Source organism: Callorhinus ursinus, unplaced genomic scaffold, assembly GCF_003265705.2.
Source record: "Callorhinus ursinus isolate GAN/ISIS: 27379988/994484 unplaced genomic scaffold, GSC_fseal_2.0 scaffold83, whole genome shotgun sequence".
NCBI lineage: Eukaryota > Metazoa > Chordata > Mammalia > Carnivora > Otariidae > Callorhinus > Callorhinus ursinus.
In genome coordinates this window covers 2,219,991-2,243,522 of record NW_027397145.1, presented here as the reverse complement: position 1 = coordinate 2,243,522, position 23,532 = coordinate 2,219,991, and the positions used below count along the sequence as shown (strand labels likewise).

Genomic DNA, 23,532 nt, shown 5'->3' with positions numbered 1-23,532 from the left:
AGAAAGAAAGAAAGAAAGAAAGAAAGAAAGAAAGAAAGAAAGAAAGAAAGAGAAAAAATCTACAACCATCTTCTATTACTCTACCACCAAGAATTCAAACTTGGTACATCCTCAAACTAAAATTACCCCCAGCTCTCAAAAGTTTCTAAACTTTTGAGATACTCCTTCCTCCTCGGCAACTTTCAACCACATTGCTGTTCTTACTTTACTGAGTCTACCCAGTGAGACATTTGGCTCCTTATCCAGGCTTTGATTCATCATCATCTACTTTTCTGCCTTTTTTTTTTTTAAGATTTTGTTTATTTATTTGTCAGAGAGAGAGAGAGCACAAGCAGGAGGAGCAGCAGAGGGTGAGGGAGAAGCAGGCTCTCTGCTGAACAAGGAGCCCAATGCTGGACTCGATTCCAGGACCCTGGGATCACGACCTGAGCCAAAGGCAGCCGCTTAACCGACTCAGCCACCCAGGCGTCCCACTCTCTGCTACTTTCACCATCATCTATGCTAACTCAACCCCATACGACTTTTTCATCTGCCAATGGCAACCTCTAAACCTCACTTAATCATCCCTGGAGTTCCAAGTTTCTAATCTTGCTTCTAGACAACAGCACACTATGCCATGCAGGTCTATCACATAAAACCTTACAAATGTCATTTTATTAGCCTTTTAATAATTTCCTCTGTGGTTTCCAAAAGTTGATTATAACATTCTCCAAACTCTTCAAGACTGTCACCTAACACTCTCCTCTGAGTCATCAGATTACTGCAACTTCCACTTTGCTAAGGACATCAAGGCCATCAAGCATCCCTTCTCTACCAGTCTTTGTAACGCCACACATTTTGGTCCTTATACTACAGTAATTAAGCACTTATACTACACTACATTATAATAATAAAGCATTAGTAATTGGCAAGTATTGTTCTAAATGCTTATGTACAATTAACTCGTTTAATTGTCACAACAACCTTATGAAATAGTTATCAAAACCTTTTCTTTTTTGTAGATTAACAAAGTGAAGCATGTGGGACGCCTGGGTGGCTCAGTCAGTTAAGTATCTGCCTTCAGCTCAGGTCATGATCCCAGGGTCCTGGGATTGTGTAAGGCACTGGGCTCCTTGCTCATCAGGGAGCCTGCTTCTCCCTCTGCCTGCCACTCCCCCTGCTTGTGTGCTTGCTCTCTCTTTCTGACAAATAAATAAATAAAATCTTAAAAAAAAAAAAAAAGAAAGTGAAGCATAGGGAAATCATAGGACTTTACCCATACCGTTAAAGAGCCAAGTTACAGAAGTCTGGATCCATCTGTTACTTTCTAGACCAATATGTTCCATGGACTCCCATGCTCTTGACTTTTCCATGTAATCCCACATAATCTCAAAGTTGCCCTTCAACAGGGGCTAGGAATGGTGATCAGACAGGGTTAGCCTTAGCTGTTATGATTTAATTTTTTTTCAAGGAAAATATATTCAAGTATGATCTGTGAAAAAAAATGTATAAAATGACTTACTACAAAGGTATAGTAATCAAAACTATAGTACTGATATAAAGACAGACATACAGACCCATGGAATAGAATAGAGCCCAGAAATAAATTCTCATGTATATGGTCAAGTGATTTTTTTTTTTTAAGTAGGCTCCACACCCTGCACAGAGTCCAACATGGGGCCTGAACTCATGACCCTAAGATCAAGACCTGAGCTGCGATCAAGAGTCCAACACTTAACCAACTGAACTACCCAGGTGGTCGAATGATTTTTGATAAGGATGCCAAGGCCAGTCAATGAAGAAAAGACAGTCTTTTGAACAAATGGTGCTGAGATAAATGACTATTCACATGCAAAAGAATGAAACTGGACCCTTACCTAAAACCACACAGAAATATTAACTCAAAGTTAACTCAAAACCCAAATTTAAGAGCTAAAACTATAAAACTCTTCAAAGAGTTTGTTTGGGGTGATGAAAAAGTTCTAGAGATGGATAAGCACAATCATAACAACATGAACTTGATTTGATGCCACTGAACCATACACTTTAAAAGGTTTTTTAAGATTTTATTTATTTATTTATTTTAGATTTTATTTATTTATTTGAGAGGGAGAGAATGAGAGATAGAGAGCACGAGAGGGAAGAGGGTCAGAGGGAGAAGCAGACTCCCTGCTGAGCAGGGAGCCCGATGCGGGACTGGATCTAGGGACTCCAGGGTCATGACCTGAGCTGAAGGCAGTCGCTTAACCAACTGAGCCACCCAGGTGCCCTGAACCATACACTTTAAAAAATGGTTAAAATGGTAAATTTTATGTATATTGTATTTTATCACAATAAAGAAATGTATAAAATTAATAAATATATAAAACTGACCCCTCTGTTCATGTCCTAGCTCTCTCCTTTCTGATTCCTGAATGATGTCATTCCGAGTCTATCTACTTCATTATCAGTCTCCTCACGGGTTATCACTCCTTCTCTACAAGCTCTTACTCTCTGCCTTTAAACTTGGAGTCTTCATTTTCTTTTCTTTTCTTAATTTTTGTATCTTTAAATTTTTTTATTGTTACGTTAATCACCATACATTACATCATTAGTTTTTGATGTAGTGTTCCATCTTCATTTTCTTTTCTATGCAGATGGTCCCAAAATGTACATTTCCAGTCCTGATGGCTCCACTCCTCATTCAGGATTTCCACTTAAATTTCCTGTTAATGCCTCTAACTCAAATATCCAAAAGAAAACTTATTCCCTTTGAATTACTCCGTTTCAAATTCATTGTAATGTCAGCACTGCTCCAGTTACTCAAGTTAAAGTTAAAAGCAGCACCCTACTAAACTTCTAGGTCGTTTTTCATACCACTCTGTCATCCATAGCACTTTTGACAATCTGTCATTATCTTGGGTATTGGTTTGCTTACTTACACTATCTTCTAGACTAGAAAAAATATAAATACGAGCTCCATGAAAGTTAGGAATCTTGACCATCTTAATCACAACCCTGTCCTCGGTTCTGGTATAGCACCTGGCACATATCAGTCTCAACAAATATTTACCGAATGTTGTTACAGCTTACATTTGTTTTTATTAACAACAATAAAGTATGCAGAATACTATAAACTGCATTTAATACTTAATCATATTCACAACAATCCTACTGAGGAAGTATTTCTCATTATTATGCTCTCTGTTTTATAAATGAGAAATGAGCTTTATACTGGTTAAGTGTCTTTCTCATGCTCATAACACTAAATAAGGGAATGAAGACTAGAATCCAAGGACTCAACTATATCACATTTGCCTATTTAATCAATAAATTAAAAAAACACACTCCTACACATATTTGTTTCAAAGAAATGAAGTTGATTCAGAAATGCCAAAAACCTCAGAATCTATCTTTGGCATATCAGTACATGGCTAATAAGCCACAGGCTTCAGGTATGCCTCCCAGGGACACAGGAAGGATATATTGTAAAATAACTGAAAAATCATGCTAGGTATGTTCCATACATTACTATTACTCTGGGGGCATAACTTATACTGAATTACATTGATAGTGATGTACTCAAACTACTAACTGGAACCTTCTCACCCAGCAGTAGTAAGAATCCCATGGTTACCAGATACCCTATCAGTCAGGTAGCCCTTAGAGTATAGAGACCATGTCTTCTTGATCTCTGTAGACCTACCACTTAGCACAGTGGCTAAAACCCAGGAGATGCACAATATTGTTTATTCAAGAATGAAGGAATATGGGAAATGCAAAGATATCAGACAGTACCTTACCTTGGGCTCTTCCTGATCTTCCAGAGAAAAGTCCATCAATTCATTGGAAATCTCCTCTGCTTGATCTTCTAGTTCTGGATTTTTATCCAATTTTGGAAGTGTAGTAATGGGGCTGCCCAGATATTTCATTTCACTTTCCAAAAAGTTTCCATTGTCCTGTCAATTATATGGACAATATTAAAAACTATTCAGGACCCCTTACCTTCCATATACAAAAATTAATTCAAAATGAATCAAAGACCTAAACATAAAAGCTAAACCTATAAAACTCTTAGAAGAGAACAGTGGAAAAACTTCATAATATTGGATTTGTCAATGATCTCATTAATAATATGTTGCATGGGCAACATAAAAAAAATGGACAAATTGGACTTATCAAAATTAAAAACTCGGGTGCCTGGGTGGCTCAGTTGGTTAAGCGACTGCCTTCAGCTCAGGTCATGATCCTGGAGTCCCAGGATCGAGTCCCACATCAGGCTCCCCGCTCAGCGGGGAGTCTGCTTCTCCCTCTGACCCTCTTCCCTCTCGTGCTCTCTATCTCTCATTCTCTCTCTCTCAAATAAATAAATAAAATCTTTAAAAAAAAAAAACAAAATTAAAAACTCCTGTACATCAAAAATACCACCAAGAAAGTAAAGACAATGCACAAAATGGGAGAAAATATTGGCAAGTCATATACCTGATGAAGGATTAATACCCAGAATACAAAAACACTCATATAGTGTAACACCAAAAATAACAAAGATTTAAAAATGGTGCAGCTGAGGGGCGCCTGGGTGGCTCAGTCCTTAAGTGTCTGCCTTCGGCTCAGGTCATGATCCCAGGGTCCTGGGATCGAGCCCTCCATCGGGCTCCCTGCTCTGTGGGGAGCCTGCTTCTCCCTCTCCCAATCCCCCTGCTTGTGTTCCCTCTCTCGCTGTGTCTGTCAAATAAGTAAAATCTTAAATAAATAAATAAATAAATGAATAATAAAAATGGTGCAGCTGAGGGACGCCTGAGTGGCTCAGTTGGTTAAGCGTCTGCCTTTGGCTCAGGTCATGATCCCAGGGTCCTGGTATCAAGTCCCGCATCAGGCTCTTTGCTCAGCAGGGAGCTTGCTTCTCCCTCTGCCTGATGCCACCCCTACTTGGGCTCTCTCTCTCTCTCTCTGTTTCTGACAAATAAGTGATCTTTAAAAAAATAAAAATGGGGCGCCTGGGTGGCTCAGTTGGTTAAGCGACTGCCTTCGGCTCAGGTCATGATCCTGGAGTCCCGGGATCGAGTCCCACATCGGACTCCCTGCTCAGCGGGGAGTCTGCTTCTCCCTCTGACCCTGCTCTCTCTCTCTCTCAAGTAAATAAAAAAAATCTTAAAAAAAAATAAAATAAAAAAATAAAAAATAAAAATGGTGCAGCTGATATGGATAACAGTATGGTGGTTCCCCCTCAAATTAAATATAGCATTATCTTATAATCCACCAATTCCATTTCTGGGTATATACTCCAAAGAACTGAAAGCAAGGATTCGAACAGATATTTGTATACCAATATTCATGGTAACATTATTCGCAATGGAAAGAGGTGGAAACAATCCAAATGTCCATCAGCAAATTAATGGATAAACAGAATGTTATACCACTAAGTGTCCAAAAGTCAAATCATAGAGACAGAAAATACACTAAAGGTTACCAGGAGCTGGAGGGAGGGAGGAATGGGGGAGTTATTTTTTTAATGGGTAGAGAGCTTCTGTTCTAAATGATGAAAAAAACCCAGAAATGAACAGTGGTGATGGTTGCACAACATTGTCAATGTATTTAATGCCTCTGGATTGTACACTTAAAAATGGTTAAAATGGCAAATTTTATGTTATGTATACTTTACCACATTAAAAGACACACACACACACACACACACAGGAAACTCTTCAGTAATTTACCATGCTCCAAGTCTTCCCTTTCTCCAAGAAATCAAAAATCTGAAACATGGTCAACCTAATCTACTTATTATGGGCTATGTTAAAATGACTTTTCCCTAGGATTGAGATAGAAATGACTTTTCCCTGGGATTGAGATTAGACCCTAAATCCCTGGAGTTATCTTGAATCCACTGTCTATTAAAAGCAAGTGAGTGCGTGGGTAACTTAAGACTCCTGTAGCTAAATGGACAAAAGACACAGTCATTTACTAGGTAAAATGTATATGGCTAATATTCACATGAAATCACTACTAATTGTTTTTTTTTAAAGATTTTATTTATTTATTCATGAGCGACAGAGGGGGAGAGAGAGAGAGAGAGAGAGAGAAGCAGGCTCCCAAGGAGCAGGGAGCCCGACGCGGGACTCAATCCCAGCACCCTGGGATCATGACCCGAGCCGAAGGCAGACGCCTAACCATCTGAGCCACCCAGGCGCCCCACTACTAATTGTTTTTAACATAAAATAAAACATTTACCAATCTAATTAGCAGTTAAAAAAATAGTAACATTTATCCAAAGACCTATAGATTGATCATGAATATGTAAATTCCTACAACTTTTTTGGAAAGGAATCTCACTATATGTATCAAAAATCTTAAAAATATACACTTTAACCTCGTAATTATAATTCTTGGTACTAATCCTAAAGAAAATATTTTGAAATATAGGTAAAGATTGATGCTCAAGAATTACATAATAGCATTATTTGTAAAAGCAAAATTTGGGTGCCACTAAGTGTCCAAAAATAGGGAAGTAGATTGTAAAGAAATGAGGTAAAATGTTAATAGCAGTTTTCCCTCTATGAGGTAGCTATATCCTTTTTTATATTCCTATATTTTAAAACCATTTTCACAATGGGCACATAGTACTTTTAAAAATTGGGGGGAGACACATAAAGAATAAAGAATAAAACAGAAAAATTTTAAATGCCTAAGAATTTTTTTTCCTCCTTAAATTTAAACAAATAAAAAGATCAGGGGACATGTCTCCTCCCTTTTCTGGAGTTACTTCTCCAACCCCTTTTCTCACCCAAGCCTGCTTAGAAAAATTCAAAGGGTTATAAATGCAGATCTGCCACCCTATAATCCACAACGCCTCAGCAGACCCTTGATGAGGATGTTTAGTGACTCACCAGTAGAGAAAGGGGAGACATGTAAGGCCCCCCTGGTCTCTTTCGAAACTTCAGGCTCCTGGGTGCCCACCACTCCGAGGACTTCAAAGTGTTGTTCTCCTGCATAAGAAAAACTACATTGGCTGGAGGAAGACAAGCGTCAGCAAGCCCTGCCAAACACATTTCATCAGATGAAGCCATGAATAACCCTCACAAAACACATTAAGTGTAATCAAGGTTGATCCTATATCCTGATGATACAACTTATGGTTTGAATTTGACGTATGACATGTAGATTTGCTTTGGAGGATACTAATTTTACAATCACAAGTAAAGGAAGGAAGAGGGGAGCCTGAGTGGGGAGGGGATGGTGAGGTTTTTAAAAAAGTTATCAGAAGGACAGTATCAAATCAAGAAAGAGCTGATTAGAACAGCCAAAAACATGGGTATAACTTAGTCAATGTGAGAAAAGAACAGGAGCTATCTTTTATAAATACTGACCTGGGGGAAAGGAAGGGAGGCAGGAAATAGAAAAATATGGCTAGAAAAGAGAATTAGTTGAAGGGATTATTTAGATAATTATCTTAGTGATTAGGTGGCTCTAAGGAGCCCAGTTCAACTTAGAACTGATGGAAGGGGGGCGCCTGGATGGCTCAGTCCATAAGCATATGACTCTTGGTTTCAGCTCAGGTCAGGATCTCAAGGTCGTGGGAGCCGAGCCCTGCCTCAGGCTCTGCACTCAGCAGGGAGTCGGCTTGGGGATTCTCTCCCTTTCCCTTTGCCCCTCCCCTGCCCTTTCTCTTCTCTCTAAAATACTTAAAAAAAAAAAAAAAAAGTTCTAAATTCCCAAACTACAGTAACAGATTTTTTGTCCTTAAACGAATCAACTGAACATAGGTAATAATGTCGCCATGCAGTGGAAGACTTGGAGCTAGGTTTCTGTTCTAGGGTCAAACCTTAAAGAAAAAAAACATAAAGAATTTTTTGCCTAGGGGTGCCTGCGTGGCTCAGTTGGTTAAGCCTCTGCCTTTAGCTCAGGTCATAGGGCTCCCTGCTCAGTGGGGAGTCTGCTTCTCCCTCCCCCTCTGTCCTTACCCCCTTGTTCATTCTCTCTCTCTCTCAAATAAATAAATAAAATCTTAAAAAAAAGAATTTTTGCCTATAGTGATGCAGTTTGCTTGTCTGCACACTGAGACATAAGGGTTCTAGGTCTCATAATGATACTGGTGAGTTGCTCCCCTCACAGGAAAGTGCTAAATGTATCTAGGTTTCTGTTTACCACTCACATTTTCTTTATTTGTGGATGAGCTACATATTGCATCTTTCTTCCTGTTGCCATGGTCCAAAGCATTTGGAGTGCTACAATGCAGCTGTGCCTACAAGAGAACATTTTCTGAGAAAATCCAGCATCATTGAGCCACAGGTGGGCTGGAAAGCCTCTGTCTCCCACCTGAGAAACAAATCCAAACCCAAGAAAGAGATGCTACTCACTGGGCTGCATTTTCTAAGGTGCTGTTGAGGATTCCTGCAGACCAAAAAAACTGCCAGTCAGTAAACTCCAAATACTGTTTGGTTATTTGTCAGTGGCTTGGGGCATCCCAACTTTCCCTTTCTTCCATGCAAGGAGCCCTATACCTAGTTGATGTGTCTCTTTCAGTAATATGTAGGGTGCTCTCTGGTAAATATGAAGATGTTGAGTGACATCCTGGAGATAAGGCCCTCATTTCTTGTGCATAACCATATATACAGACATACATCAAAGATGATGAGTTTGTCCTACATCTTATGTAGACACAATTGACTAATTTTCCAGCTTTGGCTATTAGAAGCTAATATCTATTTTTTATGAATTACTATCCTTCCTGCCAGGATTTTATCCAGGCTACATGGGTTAGGACATTTTAAGCAAGTCACAGAAACTGAAGCAATCCAAAGTGAAATTTTCACATGTATTATTAAAAACAATCATGGAGGGGCACCTGGCTGGTTCAGTCACTGGAGCATGTGACTCTTGATCTCCAGGTTGTGAGTTCAAGCCCCATGTTGAGTGTAGAGATTACTTAAAATCTTGGGGTGCCTGGGTGGCTGTCGTTAAGCATCTGCCTTCAGCTCAGGTCATGATCCCAGAGTCCTGGGATCGAGCCCTGCATCAGCTCCCTGCTCGGTGGGAAGCCTGCTTCTCCCTCTCCCACTCCCCCTGCTTGTGTTCCTGCTCTCACTACCGCTCTCTGTCAAATAAATAAATAAAATCTTAAAAAAAATAAAAAATAAATATAAAATATTAAAAAAATAAATAATCAAATAAAAATTTAAAAAGTCATGGAATGCTTTCACTAAAGCACTGCAGTGGCACCTAATTCACCTAAATATCAAAGAACAAAGTTCTAAGAAGATTAAAACAGTCAAATGGAAACCTTACAATAAGCCAAAGAAGTTAAGAAGTTGAATTAAAATTACTTTTCAGGGCAACCCTGTTGGGACCCCTCTCAGTCTTGAGAGCTTTTTCTGTATCTTCACTTAATAAACTCCTATTGCTTCGCTCACAAAAAAAAAAAAAATTACTTTTCATTCCTTGAGGATTCCCCAGTTGAACATTTTAGATCTCCAACAAAGAATCCCCATGAATAATCATACTAAACATTATAAAATGCTTGGCACGTGCTAAATTTCATCCTTACAAGAGCAGTTATGAGAAGTTATTAGTATTATTTCCATTGTTATTTATTACAAATGAAGAAACTGAGGTCCAGTGAAGTTAAGAAACTCTTCAGAGTCACAGCTGGGCAAACAGTAAGCCAATGGAATCTAGATGCTCTAACATAGCCCTACTCACATGCAGGTAACAGCCGATGCCTAAACGTAATACGCCATTTTCTTTCATTTTTAAAATATAATATGGATTGTATGTAATGGTTAAAATGAACTATTTAGATCTGGGAAACTTAAAAAACCTTTCAAAGGAAGGATCTAGGCTTTCAAGTTCACTTAACCCAAAGCAAAAGGTTCAATATTCTACAGAGTCTGCATAGGATAAAAATCTCTGTGCCAGTGCTGAAAAGGCTTTAACGTGGGGTTCGTTTAGCAAAAGAACTTACATCCCAGTTAAATATATTTCCTGAGGTCCTTTAGAATCCAAATGACCTGTAATCAGATATGAAGAGTTATTCTTATTCATGCATCCTGTCTTTTCTTCTGGTTTTCTTCATTTCTTAATTTCAAAAGCTGATGTTTTGAACACAAAGCTCTTGATAGGTACTAAGTTTATGGTACAAGGTACAAGTTCATGAAAACTTAAGAATTTACAAAGAAAAAATGCTTGGAAACAGTGCCCTAGCCTAAACAACAGAGATTTTTCTTTCATGAGTAGAAAATAATGTTTATCATTCAGGAAATCCGAAAGTAGAACAAATACTAAAATGGTTGACTAGTTACTCCTTTTGGACTCAGACCCTACAAAAACACAAGAATTAGTTAGCAAATATTTATGTTTGTTTCTTTGCCTTTATTGAGATTAGAGTAGGGAATAAAATATCTCATTTTAACTACGGCTTTCATTCCTACCATCAGTTAGTCAACAAAATATTCCTTCCTGTCTAAACTTTTCAAATGCAAAGTAACCCCTATTAATGATATTACATTTCTCTTCTTGGCGTCTCATTCTCAAAAACCCACTAGGTACTCACAGAATTCCAACTTCAAGGATTTCTACCTACTTTTACCACCTTCCATATCTATCCAACTACCCTGTCCTCTCCCTTAAAAGCTGTTCTTTCCTTTGAGGCCTTTACCTCCCTTCTCCTTACCAATTTCATCAATGTCTGCAGAAGTGCTAAGTTGATTGGCAGACATCTCTCCACCACCGCTAAGATTCGAAAGATCAAGGCAACATTTTGGGGTTCCTCTATTGAGACATAATAGTACATCAAGATTCCTATTAGGTTGTAATACCCTTAAAAGGCAAAGATCACATTATCCTCTTCATCTGAAACACCCCTCAACAGTCATTCACACAATCTAAACAGTATCCAAATAAATCTAGCTGCTTTTTGGCAATATTTCAGAGTAGGCTGAGAAAAATCTCCCACTTTTCTCTACTCCAATAATTTGCATGCCATTTCCTCCCCACCAACATAGTAAGACAAGTAATTTTTTTAAAATTGAGGATCAAAGATTATTGGCTGAAGTCGGTCTTGACCCCACATCTTCTCCCCTGCACTGTGAGCACACAGATTTGATTTCTCCTTGGAGTCTCTAGTACTTCTGAGGTCTATAACTCTCCAACTTTGTTTGCTAGCTGAGGCATCAGAGCATGGCATGATCAGAATTTAAAGAATAATAGTAACACTAATATTAATACTAATAAAACAACCAACTCATATAACGCAATAGTTTTTGAAGACTTTTCCCAGACATCACAACATTTGATTCCCACAAGATCGTAGTAAGATAGGAAGAGATTGTTATTTCTATGTCACAAAAAAGAAACCTGAGACTCAAGGGTCATATGGTTAATGAAGGGCAGGGTTTAAAACTTCACTCCTGATCTCTGAGTCGGGACAATTTTCAAGAATAAAAAAAAAAAACAAGGGGGCGCCTATGTGGTTCAGTTGGTTAAGCGTCTGCCTACGGCTCAGGTCATGATCCCAGGGTCCTGGGATGAGCCCTGCCTCGGCCTCCCTACTCAGCGGGGACCCCGCTTCTCCCTCTCCCTGCTGCTCCCCCTGCTTGTGCTCTGTCAAATAAATAAATAAAATCTTAAAAAAACAAACCCAAAGACTATTCATAAAAGCAAAGGAAATAAGGTGTGAAAAGTGAATTTACCCAGACAAAACGCTTAGGTTTGCAGAATCACCAAAGAGTTTGTTCACTGGAGTTCTAGGGAGATCTGGACAGGTGGTAAAGGAAGTGTCTCTCTCCAGAAGCAAGTTTAATATCCTCCTCTGACGGGATCTAAAACTGGGTCCTGAGCTGAGGCGTCCCTCCTCTCCGGTGGAGGAAATGAGTTCTGCAGACATGGCCTCCGAAACCTAAGGAAGGAAGGAAGGAAGGAAGGGAATAAATAAATAAAGAAATAAAACAAAACCTAGCTAATAGGTTAACATCATCTACACAAGCACCTCACAGGCTGCCCAGTTTTCATAAGCTCCTCCACCCTACCCAGCAGTGGCCCAGGGGCTCATATTGGAGGAGGGGTTTCCCAATCCCAACCGATGAATCTCAGGTCGGCCTGAAGGCGAAATCGCACGTGCCCCAAACGGCTTGGCCTTTTCCTCGGAGCCTGGACTTAACTGGAGGCAAACCTAAGACTTTTTTTTCCCCCAAGTCGGGTCTACAACTCAACGTGAGGCTCGAACTCACGGCCCCAAAATCAACAGTCCCACGTTCCATCGACTGAGCCAGCCAGGCGTCCCAAACCCAAGACTTTAAAAAAGTAATGAAAAGAGGCTTTCACTTGTTCGGGGGCTACACAGCTCGTGACTCAAGGCAAGGAAGTAATTCAGGTCTCTTAACTCAAGACAATAACTATTTAGGTCCCCTGAAGTTCTGTTTGTGAGACCCCGACCGGACTGAGGGGACGCTGGGGTCTCAGATTCCGGTGGAGAAGGCTCTGCGCTTACCTCAGGAAAAACGGAAGTGGAAAATCAGTCACAAGCGAAGACTTAATCAAAATTAAAAGAAATCTGAGGACGGGAGTCAATTAACTAGACTACAATTCTGCTTCTAGACAGGATAGGTTCGGGTCGAGGCTTGCGCTTCTCAGGAGAGGGTCGAAGTTATAGCCTCGGTGCAAGAATATCAACAGTCACAGGTCCTGGCTATTCAAACCTTCCGCCTTCCCAGTAAACCTATCCCATTCACCTCAAAGCTGCGCCAGCCAATCTGCGCGCGCCCGCCCAGAGGCCCCCCCCCCCATAGCCAATCGTTTGGCTCAACATCACCAGACGTGAGCTTGCTTTGGCAGGAACACAATTTGCCCCGCCCCTCAGACAGAGCGGGATGCCCATTGGCCCATCAGCGTTCAGCGAGCCCAGAGGTAAGCCCCGCCCTCCTGGGTACCTGGCACACCATTGGCTCTCCCGCTGACCAATCGCCACAGCCTTCCCGAGCTCTCCATTCCCTTAGCCCCTCCAACCCCGGGAGATTTAAACTGCACTTCGTGAGCGATTATGACCCTTTAGGATATCTGGGGAGATTTGTTTGGATGCAGGGTGTTTTAAACGTTTCTCTTTCCTTGCTTCTTTCTGGTGCCGTAACGTGGGTCTTTTCCTCTTCGTTTTACTTGACTTCGGTTGGAAATGGAGCCTTCTCCACTGGTATGGCAGATGTTGAGACGAGACAGGTGTGTGTACTTATGCTGAGCAGCTCTGGCCCCTTCCAAGAGCGTTCCTTGTTCGGTGTTTCTTTTACAGCGCAGCATCTCTTAGACGCTAGGTTATGTAGGATAAAGGAAATTTCTTTTGAGGGAAAGTGGGGGAATTGAATCATCTCTTGGCATAATCCTTATCACAGTCCAAAGGATTATAATCTTCTGTCGTTTATGGAAATTTGGACACTGATGAAGTGATATTAAAAAGTTATCCCCTTTCCCCCCTAAAGTTTATTTATTTATTTTTGTAATCTTTACACCCAACGTGGGGTTCAAACTCAGGATCCCAAGATCAAGAGTCCCATGGTCTTCTGACTTAGCCAGTGAGGAGCCCCAAGAATTTATTCTTTTATTTTAATGTTGAAGATTTTAATAATCGTGTGGGGGTAGTAGTGGGCATAGATGAAACAAGATTTGCCATGAGTATTAGCTGATGGGTAACTGGGGATCCATGATATCACTACTCTCAAAGTTTAACATGCATTCTAATCATCTGGAGATCTTGTTAAAATGCAGGTTCTGATTCAGTAGGTCTGGGTTGGGGCCCAAGATTCTGCACTTCTAACAAGCTTGCAACTGATGCTGATGTGGCTGGTCCTAGGACCATACTTTGAGTAGCAAAACATTATGCTGTGTTCTTCTCTGTATTTTTCCATAATAATAAAAAAATTTCAAAATAACCTGGAAGCTCTTTAAAATGCAGGCCCCCAAAATGATGATTCAATAAATCGAGAGTGGGACCTAGGAATTATCAAGGCTCCCAGGGCTACTCATGCTGATGTCTTGCAGACCACTCTGAGAAACAAATCAGAAATGCAACCTTTATCTTTGAGAAACAGTTAAGTCAGAAATACAACCTTTATCTAGTGTCCACATCTTCGTGGTGGTACAGTATAGTCAGCTAGGTTTTATCCTAAAACCCCTTTCATCTGTAGAATCTGCTTCCCCAGAAAGGAAGTGTGTGAAGAATCTTTGTACTCTGGGATTGAGATGGTGAGTGTGGGAGTCAGCACAGAGCCCTGCCATGCCAGGTGAGTTTGAAAACCAGACTGGGGGTTAAGGGAATGTGTGTGGGATGAGTTGGTTTCTGCTTTGATAACCATAATCACACTTCATGGGGCCACCATATACTTCCCCTGCAGGTGGGAGGTAGAGACAGATGAAATTGTTCTACAGCGGCGGCAAAAACAGATAGATTATGGCAAGCGCACACCTGGTTACCAGTGTTTTCTGCAGCAGGTCCCCAAGTGAGTGCAGTTGTGGGTGGTCACAACAACAGTGTCATCCAAGTGGCTTTGGTTCAATGTAGGGTGATGGAAAGATACTAGAATCTGAGTGCTCTCACAAATTTGCATCATTACTACAACTAATTCTCCTGCAATGTAGCCCCAAAAATAAATTTACAAGATTTTTTTTTCAAATGGAACAAATCATACCTGGCCCATGAGAGTTCTTAAAGTTCTATTCAGTTTGCTATGAAGTTTTTTCTTTCTAACCATTTTTACCTCATACCTCCAGCTGACTTTGCTAATTAGAACATACTTGCCTAATTACATGTTTCCATGCATATATGCAACCTAAATGTATAAAAAGGTAGTATGTATCTTAAAGGGATGTCAGATACAGTCTTTATATCTATCTTGACTTCTAAGAGAGTTGGAATACCTAAATTACCTTTCCCAGAAGAATATTAGGAAGTTTAGCGTTAATCCCATCTGAAGATTTATTTTTTCCTATTGAATTGAGGGCATTGGTCCTACCTGACTCTCAGGAAATCCCGGAGCCTCCGAATTCACTGTGATAAACAATGAGCTATGCCCATTTATCTTGACCTGAGTCTTACACATATTTGTCATTGCCAGGGCAAAGCGACAGCCAGGACTTCACCCTCAAACACCAAACAAGAGGAGGAGGTACAGCCGTCGCTCTTGGGATACCCAGATCAGGCAGTGGAGAAGAGCCCTACATTCCTGGGACCCCCCCCAGCCAGCCCCTGCAGGGCAGGTTTCTGAGGGGTGTGTGCATTATTTTTGGTTCCTTGTTTGAATGGTGGACTGAGCCCCACCTCTCCTCACTTTGTAGAGATTTAGCTTTTACTGAAAAGGGAGAGTCTGAATGAGATGCATGTTCCTCTGACTCTGCCGCCTTCCTAGGCAGGGAATGGAGTGTCTCTTAGAGCCAATGGGTTCCACTCGTTTGGATGACCTCCTGGATGACTGGTTCCAGGTCCTGTAACCCTCAGTGGATGGAGACCAGAAGGGAGCCCAGGTAGTATCTTCTTCTAAAACCCATGGAGCAGGGTTAGAGATGGGGTCTGACCCATGAGGTAAAAATTAGGATGGGGTTCAAGGTAGCAGTTGAAAAAAAGAATAAAGGGGCGCCTGGGTGGCTCAGTTGGTTAAGCGACTGCCTTCGGCTCAGGTCATGATCCTGGAGTCCCGGGATCGAGTCCCACATCGGGCTCCCCGCTCAGTGGGGGGTCTGCTTCGCCCTCTGACCCTACCCCCTCTTGGGCGCTTGCTCTCTCTCTCTCTCAAAGAAAGAAAGACAGACAGAAAGAAAGACAGACAGAAAGAAAGAAAGAAAAAGAATAAAAATGGGGTAGCAGGAAAAAATAGGACATGAATAAAAAAATCTGAGAACTGAAGGTGGCATAAGGAGATTTAATTGTAGTTGGTAATGGTGGGGAAGTTGGGCTCCATTGGAGGTTATTTTATACTTGATGAAAGGGGTATAATCTTCCTTGGAAATGAGGCCTCGAAACCTGACATGAAGGGTTTGGGTTTTTGTTTTTTAAGTCTGTTTATTTCAATGTTTTGCAAATGAGCCAATGCTAACTTATTATTCTCAATCACTGAACTTTATTAACTATGGTTAATAATAAAATGAGTATCACCAAGTGGTGAAGACCAAGGGCTTTAGAGCCTCAAGGACTGCTTTGTAATATTACCTTGGCCCACCACATGGGCAGTCACTTAATCTCTCCGACCATGTCAAATAGGGAGATTTGTCTCATTTGATGATTCTAAGCAAAAAATGAGAATACATATTTAAAGTATGTAGCACAGTGCCTGGCACATAATAAGTGCTCCATAACAGCAATTATTGGAAACCATGTCTCCTATACTTCATGGCCCCTGCCGCCTCTTTTGCCAAGGGATTTGAAATGTGCAAGAAAATGTGCAGTGCATCTTCACTACCATTTTCTTGATAAATAGCTCATTTTGCCTCTACTCTTCTTTTTCAGTTTGCAGACTTGGTGGCTCCTGCCTACTCCCTTCCCTGGCTCTCTGAGGAAGATCCCCACCACTGGTTCTACTTCCTAGTTGATCACAGTTATTTATCTGTCCCAGATTTGAGTGGGGCACAAAATAAACAGACGTCTTTCAAGGGACGTGTTGCTAAGTGTAACGGTGAAGATTACTTGCATTACTGCTACTTCCCAATCGATTAAAAAAAAAATCTAAAACTGCCCTTAAAAGAGATCACAACACGAAGGCATTGTTTAAAACTTCTTTCCCCATTTTTGCCTGCTTTTCTAAACCTTCTTTTATAGCTGAGACTCAAATTTACGTAAGAGCCAGTAACCATTTAGCTGTTCCCCAACCTCTTCCCTACTAACGTCTACGTTCAGTCTTTTCAAAAAAGACTTAAACTTTGGCTGAGGTGGGAGGTGGTGGTAGTGGTGGAAATTTAATAAACGGTGGCATCCTCTTCCTGAAGAGGAAGTACATAGCTAACAACATCTTTTACCTAGCTGCCTGTTTCCTTCCTCCCTCCCTTTTCAGTCTTAAGGAAAGTGGTCCAGCTGTAACCACCATACTCCCCCCTCCCCCCCTCCCCCGCAAGCAACTGAACCGCCTATGATGTCATAATCACAACCCCATTACCTCATCCTGCTGGGGGGTGGGGGTGCGTAGAGGAAGGAGGAGGCGTGAACAGTCCTGGGCCCTCCTCAGCTTTACAAAGTGTTTTGAGTGAGGGCTAATTACAGAACCAATTGGGAACGGCCCCGCAACCGTTACCAGTCCTGGGTTTATAAGGTTCGAGGCGATCCGGCAGCTGGAAGAGGGGCTCCTGAGACTCAGAGCAGGCCCTAATCGGCTCTTGGACTACATTTCCCAGAAGCCTTCACGTCTTGGACGGGTCCTCTGCTGGCGGAAGGGGGATTCCTTCTGAGAGGCGGCCGTAGAGGGCGGGAGAGGAGAGCAGGTAAGAGGAACTGTGGCTATTTCTGTTACGCGGCCCGAATCGAGTGGGGGGCCGTACTTGGGCCAATGTTGGAACCGAGGGCGAAGGGAATGGTTTTGTTTACCTTCGTCCGACACGGTCTCCCCCGCGGGTTTGGAGATGTGCCGCCAACTGGGCCCGTCCACCTTCTGCAATATTTTGGAGGGGGTGACTCGATAGTGAAGAAACCACGTTCATCCCTAAATCAAACAGCCTGGCTCCTTCCCGACAGCACTTTTCAAAAAAGACTTTGGGAGAGAAACGACGCGGGGTTCGAGCCTCCGCGGGCGGTTCAGGGCGATTCTGCGAACCAGAGCGATGCCCCCTCTCTCCTTAGGGGCCCGTTGGTTCGCGCCGGCGCCTTTTAAGGGCACCGTGGGGCGAACGGAGCGCTCAGAGCTGCTCCGGCCGCGGCCCTGGGAGCTGGAGGAGCCGCGGTAGGTGGCGAGGGCAGGTGGCGCTGGGGCCTCGGGGCGGGCACCTCGACTGTCCCTCCCTCCTTCCCTATTTCCCTTCCCCCAGCCCGGCCGCGCGCGCGGCACGGCCTCTCTGGACGCCTCCGCGGGGAGAGCACGGGACCCGGTGGGGGAGGGGTTGGCGGAGTGCTAAGTCCCAGACCCTCTCCATCCCCTGCGTCCTGAGTTCGCTTCCCGTGGCCAGATGATGGAAGCTGATTGGGAAGAGGCGAAAGACAGTCCCCTTGAGCGAGCCCTGGTGCCCCCCTAGGGGCTAGCGGACGCCCCATGCCCCACCCCGCAGGGACAGGCAGGGCAACCGAGGGAGAGGTTGAAGACTGGAGGGGGGCCTAGCCTTTCGCTTCTTCATCGGGGTGGGGGGAGGGGTGCTCCCCACTTGTCACCCCTATCCCCGCCAGAGCCATATGGAGGAAGAGCAGTCAGGTCCCCACTTACCTGTTCACGCACCTCCCTGCCTCCCTCATGTTTTTCTTTAGTGACCCCCAGAGGTGTGGGGCTGGGACATGGGGGGAAGGTCCCCAGGGGATTTGTGACTCTCCTCCCCCTTGGTCTGACTTGATCCTAGGTTCTCCAGGTTTCAGCACAACCTCAGCATCCCTGAAACCCGAATGTCAGGGGCTCCTGCCATCCAATAGGAGATGGGGTGGGGGTCCAGTCTTTATTTTAGGGGGCTGATGGTGGAGGGAAAGCCTGGATTGAGAATTGGGCCTGGTGGGGCCGTGGGGAGGGCCTAACGGCCTGGTGCTCTGTGAAGGGCTGAGTCCTGTGCCAGTTGTTAAGCTGAGAAGTTTTAACTTGTTTAGTGAACGTTCAGGGCTGTCTCTGCCCCTCAGATATACAAAATGGAAGGGGAAGGAAGGCGGCAAGAGAGGGTTGCTTACACTTTTTTCTATGCCTGCCTGAGAAAGAGGAGGCCCCTCGCGGAGCTGGTTTGCCTTCTTTTGTGTCCTGGTTTGATTCCTTATGGCTTCCGTTCTGTTCCCCCTCTCAGCCAGGCCTGTTTTAGGAAACTCAGGCTGAGAGTATCAGTTGCGTGGTGGTAGTTGCATTGTTCCAATTACCGCCGTGTGTGGCCACATCCCAACAATTAAAATGCAGAAAAACACAAAATCACTCTCTTCACTTGATCCCAGAGAGGGCTGGGAGTTTGCTGTTTGGCCAAATGCCTCATGAAAAGCTTGAAAGAGTTTGCTTCACTCCCTGCTCTTCATGGCTGGTCAGCCTGAGGCCTGGGATCTCTGGGGTAAAAAGCCTGCAGTTAGGTTTCGTCTCTAGTTGATCTTTTGGGGGCAGAGTTAAGAAACCAAGAGCAGAAGTGATATAAGCTTTAGCTTTTCCCACAAGAACATAGGGGAAGCTGCTGAAGGGAGCTCTCAGGAAGCTGGAACTTTGTTCAGGGTGGTAATAATAATTATGCATGAAAATGATAGTTAACTGTAATGATGATTGACTTCTCCCACAGCATCCAAAAAAACTGCAGATACATCTACATGTAGTTCTTTGCTCTTCCTTACCTACCTGTCTCCGAGGTGGGAATGGGGTAGAGATGATTCTTTCTGCAAAAGTAGAAAGTGATCTGCCTCCAAGGTCACAGGAGAGCCGTTTTGGGCTTCCTTAGGTGTTCAGGTGAGGGAGGTTGGCATCCAGCCAAATAGATACACCCAATTGTCTTATTCATTTTAATGATATTATCACTTGTGGCATTCTTAGGCTGTGTAGAGCAACAAACAGGAGGGTTTGAGAAACAGCAGTCTTATGTGGACTCCTGATTTGTACAGGCTGGATGGTATGCTTTTTGCATTTTGATATTTCGTGTTATATTGTACCCGTGACAGAATAATAAGAGATTTATTCTGCCCATTTTACATGTACATTAACTAAGGCCAAGAAAAGTCATTTCCCAGAACTGTCATAGCAAATTGGAGCAAGACTTAGATTTCTTGAATGCTTGTTGTATCTACTAGAGAATGCTACGTATACCCTCTGATGAGCAGTCTGCCTGCTGGTCATTTCTGGGAATAGGCAGAACCATATGGAAACACTAGGTTATCCTCCCTTCCTCCATTGAGTAAGGCCCCTTAGGCAATTGTGTGGGCTTGAAGCCTGTTCTCTGACAGAATTAGTTTGCTTATGCTGAAATTGACCATGAGAAGGATTCTTGATTAATTGAATCCATGGTCTTTGAGTGAGATCAGGCTAAAAACTTAGTTGAATGAAGTCATACAGTTGTTGTTTTTAACATGTATAGAGTTAAAATGTAATTGGAAAAATCCTGGTGCCATTTCTCTATCTTCTTACCATCTTATAAGAGAATATATACAGTATCTGTTGGAAAACAATAATATATCAAACATTCAGGCTAGGGGAGAACATAAAACTTTGTTTACTTTGATTGGTCTGAAGCAAAAAGTCATTCCTACAACCAGTGCTCCTCCCTGTTCCCTGTTACTATTTCTGTAGTTTAGGAAAAGGGTACCTCTCTGTTTCTGTTTGGAAGATAAAATATTGGGGTAATCAGGATGGAAGTAACCATTTGGGCATTCCTCTCTCACTTAAGCTGTTTTTTAACTGGTGCTGGTACGCTGGGTAGACAAAGCACAGCATGAACCAGGTTAGGAGTGGCAAATAGGTTTCAACATGCTTGCTAACTCCAGTTCACTTTACTGGTTAACTGGAGTGCCAAGTTCAGGATGTTTCTGAGGCTGTGTTTAGGCTTAGCAGGAAAAACTGCGATCAAGTAATGATGTCTGCCAGAGGCCTGGCATAGGGATGCTGTGGTATGTGTGCCATGCATTTTCCACCTTTGGGCCAGGTACATTTCTAATATCACTTGGGGCTGGTCCCTCTGTAATTGGCAGACTCAGCAGGCATGACTGGAGAGGGAAGTCCCAATGGTGCTAGAATGGTGCTGCAGTGGCAGAAGACGGCTCACGAGTGAGGTCTGGAAGAACGACAGGGAAGACATCCATCATTTGCTCCAAAGTGTGCAAGTCAGATCCTGGGGAGAATCATGATAACCCTGATCACTGAGCAGCTACAGAAGCAGACTCTGGATGAGCTGAAATGCACACGCTTCAGCATCAGTCTGGTAAAAGACCAGTCTTCCTGCTTCTCTACAACCCCCTCCCCCTTTTTTCTGAGGCTCTTTGTTGCTACTACTTTACCCATGTCCTGTGCCGTATGAGTCATGGTACTTGTACTGGAAGAGCCTACTAAAGGCTCAAAACCCAGCCCAAAAGGAAGGGGGCAGGTATTTTTCCATTGATAGAGAAGGGACATCAAAACTTGGGTGGAGAAGGGTTTGTAGATGTTGGAAGATGTGGATTATTTTACTAACTTTGGGAAGACAAGAAGAAGAGAACATTTAGGAGTCCCTCACATCTCTATAGCTCATGAATTCCAGAGGTGAGCTGAAGAGGGCTTCCTGGAAATCCGTGTGCTGAACCTGAATCATGATGGATATTCTCTCTCTTTTAGCCTCTGCCTGATCATGCAGACATCTCCAACTGTGGGAACCCTTTCCAGCTTGTGTCTGGTAAGGCATTGTGTGTGTGTGTCTGTGTGTCTTCCCATGCTTCCGTCCACACCTTTCTTGCACTGGTTTCCAGTGACCTCCACAACTTTCTTGCCAGGGCCACCTGTTGAGATTGACACTTGTCTCCATTTTACTGCCCCAGCGTGGAAGTTATTTGTTTAGTTGGCTCTCCCTCGAGCCTTGATGGGACTTTGATAATATGGTTTTGTTTGTTTGTTTTTATTTTTTTGTCCCCCAGTCTGATTTTTTTTTAATAGGTAGTATGTTCATGTAGTTCAAAAATTTTAAAATAATAAGTTTACAGTGAGAAAAGTCTCCTTTCTCCATCCATCTCCCACCACCTCCCTAAAAGCAGCTCTGGTTATTACTCTGTCTGTCCATCTAGAGTTTATCTATAAGTGTGTGTTTTTTATTCTTGCAAAAGGTTGCATACTATATATATTATTTGCACTTTTTTTTTAAACTTAACTATAATATAGCTAGAAGATCTTTCCATATCAGTGTGTTAATTTGAGTATTTCTTTGTGGATGGCCAGACACAAAGGAACATGAATAGTCTTAGGGTTTCCCAAGCACGGGTTCCACCGTCAAAGGCCTTCCCTACCCTGTTTGCACTCTCTAGTAATAAAAATGATCCTGCTTGATTACCTCTTATTCCTTGGTAGCCCTAACTCCTGTCTTGGTGCTGGTGACACATAGGAAGGGGAAACCTAAGGAAGAAGAGCATGGGCCTGCTTTTCACAACTTGGGGCTGGTGCGTAGGGGAGCAGAGTAGTGTTAGATGGAGTGAGGGATGAGCAGGGCACACGTGCATTTACTTCTCTTGAATTGGTCTACCTTTGAGAGGGAGTGGCAGGCAGTATATGGGACTATTTTCGGTTTCTGATGCTTCCTCATAATGGAGGCAGTATCGTATAGTGGTTAAGAAACCTAGCCTTAGCATCAGACAGATCTGGGTTTGACTCCTCCTTTGGTCTTTCATTCCTACATGACTTTGGACAAGTTACTGTCCAGTAACTGGACATCTGTCATCTGTGAGTGAAATGGGGATAGTGAGGTTTTGGGGAAACCTCAGCTAAAGTGCTCATTACATTGTGTGGCAAATAGTGAGCCCTTAAAAATACATTAACTCTCATTAATACTATTTTTATTATGAATGCTTTCCAGAAGGTGCTTCCTGGAGGGGCCTGCCCCACTGTTCCTGTGCTGAATTCCAGGACAGCCTCAACCTCAGCTACCACCCCTCAGGCTTGAGCCTGCACCTCAGACCACCCAGCCCGGGAAGTTCCCCACAGGAGCAGCCCCTCTCCCAAGTCCTAAGCCCTGAACCCCCAGACCCAGAGAAGCTTCCTGTGCCCCCTGCCCCTCCATCCAAGAGGCACTGCCGCTCACTCTCAGTGCCCGTGGACCTGTCTCGCTGGCAGCCGGTGTGGCGGCCCGCCCCCTCCAAGCTGTGGACTCCCATCAAGCACCGGGGCAGTGGTGGAGGGGGTGGGCCGCAGGTGCCTCACCAGAGCCCCCCAAAGCGGGTCTCCAGCCTCAGGTTCCTCCAAGCTCCCAGTGCCTCTTCTCAGTGTGCCCCGGCCCACAGACCCTATAGTCCCCCTTTCTTCAGCCTGGCCCTGGCCCAAGATTCCTCTCGACCCTGTGCCACCTCCCCACAAAGTGGCTCCTGGGAGAGTGATGCTGAGTCCCTGTCACCTTGCCCGCCCCAGCGCCGCTTCTCCCTGTCACCCAGCCTGGGCCCGCAGGCAAGCCGCTTCTTGCCCTCTGCCCGGAGCTCCCCTGCCTCCTCCCCAGAGCTGCCCTGGCGACCTCGAGGCCTCCGCAGTCTTCCCCGCAGCCGCTCACAACCCTGTGATCTGGATGCCCGCAAAGCTGGAGTCAAGCGGCGCCACGAGGAGGACCCCCGGCGGCTGCGGCCTTCTTTGGACTTTGACAAGATGAATCAGGTGGAACCAGCAGGACTAGGGAAGCTTGGTTGGGAGGGGGGAGACTTCCATTTTCCCTGAGAGCCGTCCTCTAGTTCTATGCACTCCTGGCAGGTGCCTTTTTTTATTAAAAAAAAATCTTTTTTTAATTTTTAAGTAGGCTCCACAC

The 23,532-nt window shown here is 43.5% G+C and overlaps 2 protein-coding genes and 1 pseudogene across 10 annotated transcripts in view; 2 read left to right on the top strand and 1 right to left on the bottom strand.

Moving 5' to 3' along the window:
* Positions 1–17,634, bottom strand: part of CDC25C (cell division cycle 25C) — a 35,917-nt gene extending 18,283 nt beyond the window's left edge. For 3 of the 8 annotated variants that reach the window (XM_073887791.1, XM_073887795.1, XM_073887796.1), the window contains exons 1-9: positions 17,082–17,150; positions 16,142–16,216; positions 11,646–11,851; positions 10,628–10,725; positions 9,920–9,965; positions 8,316–8,349; positions 8,111–8,200; positions 6,846–6,944; positions 3,762–3,917 (exon numbers count right to left, since the gene is read on the bottom strand). In XM_073887791.1, coding sequence (XP_073743892.1) covers positions 3,762–3,917; positions 6,846–6,944; positions 8,111–8,200; positions 8,316–8,349; positions 9,920–9,965; positions 10,628–10,725; positions 11,646–11,851; positions 16,142–16,156 — 744 coding nt within the window. In that variant the 5' untranslated portion in view covers positions 16,157–16,216; positions 17,082–17,150. Of the gene's footprint in view, positions 1–3,761; positions 3,918–6,845; positions 6,945–8,110; positions 8,201–8,315; positions 8,350–9,919; positions 9,966–10,627; positions 10,726–11,645; positions 11,852–12,442; positions 12,636–13,872; positions 13,987–16,141; positions 16,217–17,081; positions 17,199–17,506 lie in introns of those variants that run through there. The other 5 variants (XM_073887793.1, XM_073887792.1, XM_025852223.2 and 2 more) reach the window with 5 other exon arrangements.
* Positions 12,889–16,954, top strand: LOC112808933 (uncharacterized; annotated as a pseudogene).
* FAM53C (family with sequence similarity 53 member C) overlaps positions 17,266–23,532 on the top strand; it is a 10,417-nt gene continuing 4,150 nt past the window's right edge. The window contains exons 1-4 of one of the 2 annotated variants that reach the window (XM_025852226.2): positions 17,266–17,403; positions 20,756–20,985; positions 21,375–21,432; positions 22,600–23,384. In XM_025852226.2, the coding sequence (XP_025708011.1) occupies positions 20,908–20,985; positions 21,375–21,432; positions 22,600–23,384 (921 nt within the window). In that variant the 5' untranslated portion in view covers positions 17,266–17,403; positions 20,756–20,907. Of the gene's footprint in view, positions 17,404–17,571; positions 17,859–20,755; positions 20,986–21,374; positions 21,433–22,599; positions 23,385–23,532 lie in introns of those variants that run through there. The other variant, XM_025852225.2, reaches the window with a different exon arrangement.